We start from the raw sequence: 8,373 nt of genomic DNA, 5'->3' as shown, positions 1-8,373 counted from the left end.
GAATGCCATGGTAATTGGCTTAGGCTTGGAATATGAGCCCTTCCCAGAACTGGTCACTGAGGCAGGGATTTGGGATACTCAGATTGGCTTAAACCCTGAAACTGGGAGTGGAGTTAATCTCACATTTCTAAGAATGAGAAGTCAGGGAGTTATCCCAGTGAAAACCAAGGTCTGTTACCAAGAGGAAGGTTAAATGGATAGCAAGACAATAGACATCCCCACAAGGAGAGACCTGATAAGGTGTTGGGTCGAGATCTGATAAGGAGAACTTCCTTAGTGTTCCCAGTTTCTAATCCGTTGCCTTTGACTGCAGATCCACCAATGAAGGAAAATCCTTATGAGGACGTTGAGTTACATGGTCGATGCCTCGGGAAGAAGTGTGTCTTGAACTTTCCAGGTTCTCCCACCTCTTCCATCCCTGACACACCCACCAAGGTATGAGCCCCCAGAGGAGCAGTGGGGGAGAGGGGTCCCCAGCACCACGGCCTTGAGCAGGCTGGAGTTCTGGGTTACACTGGAATGCCAGGCCACCCTCACTGCCAGGCTCCTGGATTTACACATCAGCAGCCTGCCTCCTCTTCCTGCCTCTAGTTCTCTTGGAACCCCTCTGCTCAACAAGGCTTTCTAAAGTATCATTTTAGCTTCTAGGTCAGAATTCTCCCCAGCTGAGTAAATAAGATAGTACATCCATGTTATACAGCTATAAAGAAGAATGTCCTGACATAAAACAAACTCATATATGCTTGTGAATGTCCAAGAATATCTCTGTAAGAGTCCCTAAGAATGAGTAAGTGGGTACCTCTGTGGAGTTGTCTGAGTGTCTGAGTATCTGGAGGTCAGGAAAGAAGACTGACATTTTCACAGAATATCTTTTTGAACCTTTTGCAGTTTTGTACTATGTGCATACAGATAATATTACTATATTCACATACATGATAACTTCAACACATTGCCTACAGAACTGAGTTCATACTCTTTTTTTTTTTTTTTTTTTTTGCATATGTAGTTTTATTTATAATGGTCCCAACTGGAAACAACTCCAGTATCCTTCAGTGGGTGAACAGTTACATATAGTGTAGTACATTCATATGATGGAATACTATTCATCAATAAAAAGGAATAAGCTATTGATGTATACAACAACCTGGATAAATCTCCAGAGAATGATGGCAAGTGATAAAAGCCACTCCCATAGAGTTACATGCTACATGATTCCATTTATATAATATTTTTGAAAGGACAAAATTGTAGGAACAGAGATTAGTATGAATTCATATTCTTTAGCATAGCATTAAACTTCCTTCATAATTGATCCCTGGTTACCATTTCCCACAGTTTCTATGTACAAAATCTTCTCTCCAGCCAAAGCCTACTAACTGCCCCTCTGATATTGTAGCCCCAGGATCAGCAAACTTTTTCTCTAAAGAACCAGAGATCTGGTTATATATGATGATATAAGATCTCTGTTGTAACTACTCAGCGCTGCCATTGCAGTGCAGAGCAGCCACAGACTATATGCAAACCAGTAAGTGAAGCTGTGTTTTATTTATGGACACTGAAATTAGATTTTATATAATTTTCATGTGTCATGAAATATATATATATATTTTAGCCATTTAAAAGTGAAAATATTCTTGGTTCATGGCCTGTACAAAAACAGGTGGCGGGCCAGATGTGGCCCATAGGCCGTAATTTGCCCCCCCCTGTGCTAGGTCATTTCTACCTCTGCCCTTGGCTCTTGCCTGGACCTCTCCCTTCCCATCCTTTAAGGCCCAGTTCAATCATGCCTCCTTCAGGAAGGTTCCAGGTCATCCCAGTCCCTGGGACTTGTTCCCCCTGTGCTTGCCTGTAACACTCAGTGGGCTAAGCATTCACTTCACACCAAACTGTATATACTGTCTTACGATATCTCTTACTTTGATGATTTGAATTCTGATTTAGGTCATGTAAAATATCTTTAAAACATCTCCCCAACTAGATTGTAAATTCTTCAAGGTCGGGAAGTATATATTTGGTTTCTTTGTGTCTTCCATAAGTAGTTTTTATACAATGGTTTAGTTGTTGAAGAAATTAAATAAAGGAAGACCAAATCCAGGCTGCAAGTGTCCGTTTAAATCCCATTGAAAGGATCTGTTTCCAGCCTAAGAAAAGAAGCCATCTTCCTCTCTGGGCTCCACTTGAGGTCAGGATTTGCTGGCGGGTGGGGTGGGGGTGGGGTATACACATGAGACATGATAGTCACAAAGGGAATCTTCAAGAGGGTGGAAGGTAGAACCTTTCATGAAGGGTGGATCTTACCCACCCAAGTCGATTGCTGCAATACTTGCCAAAACCAATTAACTACTGCTTTCTCCTCCTGTGGAAAAGAGTGTCATCATGAATAATCCATGACAACCAATAATTAGCAAATAGTTTCTACTTGCCTTTGAAATGTGTTGTTTATATTTTCATTGGAATGTGGATGTCTTCAACATTTAGGGAATCCTTCATTTCCCACAGTGGATAAGTCTGGCTTGGAAGAAGAAGGCTGTCTGTAGACTTTTCGATGATGGCCATTCTGACCGGTGTGAGGTGATACCTCATTGTAGTTTTGATTTGCATTTCTCTAATAATTAGTGATGTTGAGCATCTTTTCATGTGCCGCTTGGCCATCTGTAGGTCTTCTTTGGGGAAATGTCTACAAACAATAAATGCTGAAGAGGGTATGGAGAAAAGGAAACCCTCCTATACACTGTTGGTGGGAATGTAAATTGTTACAACCATTGTGGAAAACAGTACGGTGGTTCCTTAAAAAACTAAAAATAGAGCTATCATATGATCCAGCAACCCCACTCCTGGGAATATACCTGGAGAAAACCATAATTTGAAAAGATGCATGCACCCCACTATGCATGGCAGCACTATTTACAATAGCCAGGACATGGGAGCAACCTAAATGTCCATCGACAGAAGAATGGATAAGGAAGATGTGGTACATATATACAATGGAGTATTACTCAGCCATAAAAAGAACAAAATAATTCCATTTGCAGCGACATGGATGCACCTAGAGATTGTCGTACTGAGGGAAATAAGTCAGACAGAGAAAGACAAATATCATATGATATCACTTTTATGTGGAATCTAAAAAAAATGGAACAAATGAACTTATTTACAAAACAAATAGAGTCACAGATGTAGAAAATAATTTTATGGTTACCAGGGGGAAAGGTGGGGGGGTAGGGATAAATTGGGAGGTTAGGATTGACATATACACATTAATATATATAAAATAGATAACTAATAAGGACCTACTATATATAGCACAGGGAATTCTACTCAGTACTCTGTAATGACCTATACGGGAAAAGAATCTAAAAAAGAGTGCATATGTGTATATGTATAACTGATTCACTTTGCTGTACAGCAGAAACTTAACACAACAGTGTAAATCAACTCTACTCCAATAAAAATTTTAAAAAAGAAGAAGAAGAAGGCTATCATACCCAGTCTGCCCCCTTCGTGTCTTACTCAGTTCTACCCCACTTCATGCAGGGAGTGAACTGCATGGCCTCTTAGGAACAATGGAAAACATCTGCCCAAAGCAGCTCTGCCTGCAGAACTGGGTGCTCCTCCCTCGTACCAGAAAATAAAGGCTTAGCAGCCCTTTTCTTCCCCTTCCTGCCAGGCTAGAGAAAACCTAGGTCCCCAGACCCCCAAACAGTAAAGCACAGTAGGTAATCATGTCAGTGAGAACTTGAAGTCCAGAGGCAGCTATCCTGCAGAAAGAGAATCCAGTTGCCCAATGCGCATGTCTGACTGCCACAGATACTTGCAGGCATTTTGGGCCTTTGCAAGTCATTAGCAAGACTCTGTGTCATGCTCGGTTCTCTGCCTTCCTACATCTGGGTGTCTGGTTTGTGTCCCCGTTCTGGGGGACAGCTGCAGACTTCTCCACCTCCTCCATTTAGCTCATCAATATTCATGGAGCATCTACCACATCTGGGCTGCATCTGGGACTGAGAACTTACTGAAGCAGTCTTTCCGTGACAACCTCTTCTACCAGCCACAGAAAAGTCCTAAAACATCTTTGAGGATTTTTATTTAATTAGATTGTGCCTAGTCCCAGTAGAGAAGTAAGGGTCAACTGGACAGATTTTCCTCAACAAGGAGAGACGTGCAGCTGGGGGCAGATGCTGACACTTACAAACACACAATGCAAGCTCCTGAGAAGGGGCCGATTTTTTTTCTTGCTATGTGTCACCCACCATTCCCACACATAGAATAGCACGGTGAATATGGTAGGAACTATTTTTTGTAATAAAGGAAATCTAGGCTAATATGAGATACTCTTTCTTATGTATTGACACCTAAGTGGGAAAAGTCACTAACTGGCATTCTCTGGTTGCCTGGGTAGCTTACCCACACCATCTGCCACCAACAAATCATCTGTTACTTAGCTGGGGCTACGTAGAGACCGTATCTGTCCGTATCTGACCGTATCTGTATGTCATTGGTAAAAATACGGAATGATAATTGTACACTCCTCTTAGGGGGTCTTATGAAGATTAATCAAATTAATTATTGTAAACCACTTAGATTAGTGCCTGCAACATAACTACTATTTATGTGTGTTTGCTAAATAGATAGAATTATGCTTTTCAGGGACTTCCCTGGTGGTCCAGTGGCTAAGAGTCTGCACTCCGAATGCAGGGGGTACGGGTTCGATCCCTGGTCAGGGAACTAGATCCCACATACTGCAACTAAGAGCCCATATACTACAACTGAGACCCGGAGCGGCCAAATAAATAAGTAAATAAGTTAAAAAAATTTTTTTTAATTTAAAGAAAAAGAATTATGCTTTTCAGTATGTGTGTTTTTTTTTTTAATTTGGTTGCACCAGGTCTTAGTTGCAACACGTGGGCTCCTTAGTTGTGGCTCCTGGGCTCCATAATTGCAGCTCGCCAGCTCCTTAGTTGCGGCATGTGAACTCTTAGTTGCAGCATGCATGTGGGATCTAGTTTCCTGACCAGGGATCAAACCCAGGCCCCCTGCATTGGGGGTGTGGACTCTTATCCACTGCACCACCAGGGAAGTCCCTCAATATGTGTTCTTTATAAAATAACCTCATTTTCTAAAGCAGAACATTCTTATTATAAAATTCTTTTTAAATACCAAAATGTGTAATCTTAAAAAAAACTCATCTGTAATTGGGAATTTTTATTTTTTCTTTGTATTCACCTATATTTTTTTCTATAATAGATTGTTATTATGTATGTGTGTGTGTTTTTAAAGTATTTTTATAAATTGCATGTAATCCCAACACCCAGAGAAAACCACTGTTAACACTTTGGTTTACTTCCAGACTATGTCACACTGTGCATGTATGTGTGTGTGTGTTTGTGTGTGTGTACATAAAAAAAAGATTTGGAATGATATTGTATATACATTTTTGCTGCTCTTTTACATTTATCATGAGTGTTTCCCCATGTCATTACTTTATTTATTTATTTTTCGGTACGCGGGCCTCTCACTGTTGTGGCCTCTCCCGTTGCGGAGCACAGGCTCCGGACGCACAGGCCCAGCGGCCATGGCTCACGGGCCCAGCCGCTCCTCGGCATGTGGGATCTTCCCGGACCGGGGCACGAACCCATGTACCCTGCATCGGCAGGCAGACTCTCAACCACTGCACCACCAGGGAAGCCCCCATTACTTTATTTTTAAAAACAATTTGTATTGCCTGCATGGTATGCCATCATTTAATGTAATGCCATTACTTTACATTAGTGTAATGTCCCAATTGTTGGAATGTGTGTGTATGCTTTCCTGTATCTCTATGTTTGTATAGTTAAGGGAGCTTCTGTGTATTCATGTGAACACGTGTACCTGTGGGCATATGTGAACAAATGTGTACGTGTGTGCGAATGGCATCTGACTACTTCCTGGGGGAGGCCTCTGTAGAAGAGAGTAGGGGTCAGGTTGAGATAGGTGAAAGAGGAGATGGGATATTTTACATCAAGGACCCTTTCAGTCTCCTGCGGTCAGTCTCCTGAGGCAGTAGGACAGGGACATTCGAGGACTGGAAGGAGTTAAGCCATTAGCCACCATTCACAGACAAGAAGGGTGAATGAACTCTGGCTGAGTCCAGGTCAGCTCCCTCTTCGAGGCACAAGGCACGTAGCTTCCTTGTCGCCCCCTCCTCCCAGTGGATGCTCCCTGGCCAGGGCCCATCATACTGTCTCCTGAAATAAGAGGTTTCAACAGAGGGTTCTTGTCTGCTTTTCCCTTTTGGACACTACAGATCTTTGGTTGAGTCCATTGCAAATCGAATATTTCTAAGGTTAGGGAGATTCTGCTGCAGCAGAGCTAGGCTCCTCCATAGAGATTACTCCATACAGACACCATAGGACGGGTGTGTTATCATCAGGGCTTGTCGGTCTGAGGTGCTCTGATCAAAAGCTGGGATCTTCTCTGGACCATAGTCTGACACAATCATTCCTAGGGTCCTGTAGTGACTTTCCTTTTATACTATAGTTCAAGTTTGGCAAAATGCTGATGGTTGCCTGATTTTGTAAATAAAGTTTTATTGGAACACAGCCAAGCTCATTTGTTTACATATTGTCTATGGCTGTTTTTTGCACTACAGTGGCAGCGTTGAGTAGTTGTGACAGAGACAGTATAGGCCACAAAGCCTAATATATTTACTGTCTGGCCTGGCTTCATATCCTCACTTTCAAAGGCCTTCTACAGGCAATTCTGTCTTCACTGTTGACCATCTTTCCATCTATTTCACTACACTGGCTGTAAACCCCGAAGATACTCTTGGTTTTATTTGCTCTTCCACGACTCTATTCCTGTTCTCACATTGTGCTTGTTATACATGATAATGCTCTCCCCGACAGCCCACTAAGCCTTTTTATCAGTTAAGAAGCTAATGAGGGCTTCCCTGGTGGTGCAGTGGTGGAGAATCCGCCTGCCAATGCAGGGGACACGGGTTTGAGCCCTGGTCCAGGAAGATCCCACATGCCACGGAGCACCTAAGCCCATGCACCACAACTACTGAGCCTGTGCTCTAGAGGCCATATGCCACAACTACTGAACCCACGTGCCACAACTACTGAAGCCTGTGCGCCTAGAGCCCATGCTCCGCAACAAGAGAAGCCACCACAATGAGAAGCCCACGCACCACGACGAAGAGTAGCCCCCCCCCGCCGCAACTAGAGAAAGCTCGTGTGCAGCAGCGAAGATCCAACACAGCCAAAAATAAATAAAATAAATAAATATTAAAAAAAAAAAAAAGCAGCTAATGAAATTCCACCCCCTCATGAAAACTCCCTGGACATTTGGTGGCTTCCTTTGGGTGCTCTGGGACACACCAGGCCCCCTCTCCAGCAGCATGACCCCTGGAAGATGCAACCCCTACATAGCCTCCACCAGGTCCCTTCACACCCTTTAGAAAGTCATGTGCCGTGTTTTCCTTCCTTTCCGTTTTCTTTATTCTCAGCCCTTTTCATAGGTCAAAACTTCTTTGAACAAACTCTATCACAATCTAAATCTCTAATAAAAACAGATACCTGGTTTTTGCCAGCAATTTGGTATGAGATTCCAATGCAGTGAAAGAACTGGGGCCATTTCCTTGGATTTCATTGCAGATGGAGTTTGGTCTTGAAGAAGGCTTGTCATTATTCCTTTTTTTGTGCTGCTTTAATTATTAAGAAGCCCATAGAGAGCAAGTCAGGCCAGCCTCTTCTACTCAGGACTTGCGGTGCTGTGCAATTGATTGCTCCCTATAGACCCATGATGACACAGGAGGAGGCCACCTGGGAAGGCTGGGAGTCTTTATTCCTGGAAATCTTTAAAAAGGTTCTGGAGGGCTTCCCTGGTGGCGCAGTGGTAGAGAGTCCGCCTGCCGATGCAGGGGGCATGTGTTCGTGCCCCGGTCCGGGGGATCCTGCATGCCGCCGGGCGGCTGGGCCCGTGAGCCATGGCCACTGGGCCTGCGCGTCCGGAGCCTGTGCTCCGCAACGGGAGAGGCCACAACAGTGAGAGGCCCGCATACCGCAAAAAAAAAAAAAAAAAAAAAAGGTTCTGGAGTTATTGATACATACTGTTTGGAACTAAATAAGAATGGAGAAACCAAAGGAACAAAAATAAGACTATTCTATGAGAGTTTAAGATATGATAAATGTGGTCTTATAAATTGATAGAGAAAGAAAGGCTCATTTATTAAATGGAATAGGGATAAGTTAGCTTGAAGGAAAACATCAGTTTAGACTAACATACAATAAAATAAATTACAAATGGATTAATGAATAAAATATATTCAAAATAAACTAAGAAAATCCAAAAGAAAATGGAATTAAATATATATTAAACCTTTAAGAAGGTATTGTT

The 8,373-nt window shown here is 42.7% G+C and overlaps 1 protein-coding gene across 1 annotated transcript in view; it reads left to right on the top strand.

Moving 5' to 3' along the window:
• DENND2A (DENN domain containing 2A) overlaps positions 1-8,373 on the top strand; it is a 104,333-nt gene that overhangs the window by 48,485 nt on the left and 47,475 nt on the right. The window contains exon 5 of the mRNA XM_007466620.1: positions 314-435. Coding sequence (XP_007466682.1) covers positions 314-435 — 122 coding nt within the window. The remainder of the gene's footprint in view (positions 1-313; positions 436-8,373) is intronic.

This window comes from Lipotes vexillifer, unplaced genomic scaffold, assembly GCF_000442215.2.
Source record: "Lipotes vexillifer unplaced genomic scaffold, Lipotes_vexillifer_v1.1 scaffold71, whole genome shotgun sequence".
NCBI lineage: Eukaryota > Metazoa > Chordata > Mammalia > Artiodactyla > Lipotidae > Lipotes > Lipotes vexillifer.
This window is presented reverse-complemented; position numbering and strand designations above follow the sequence as displayed.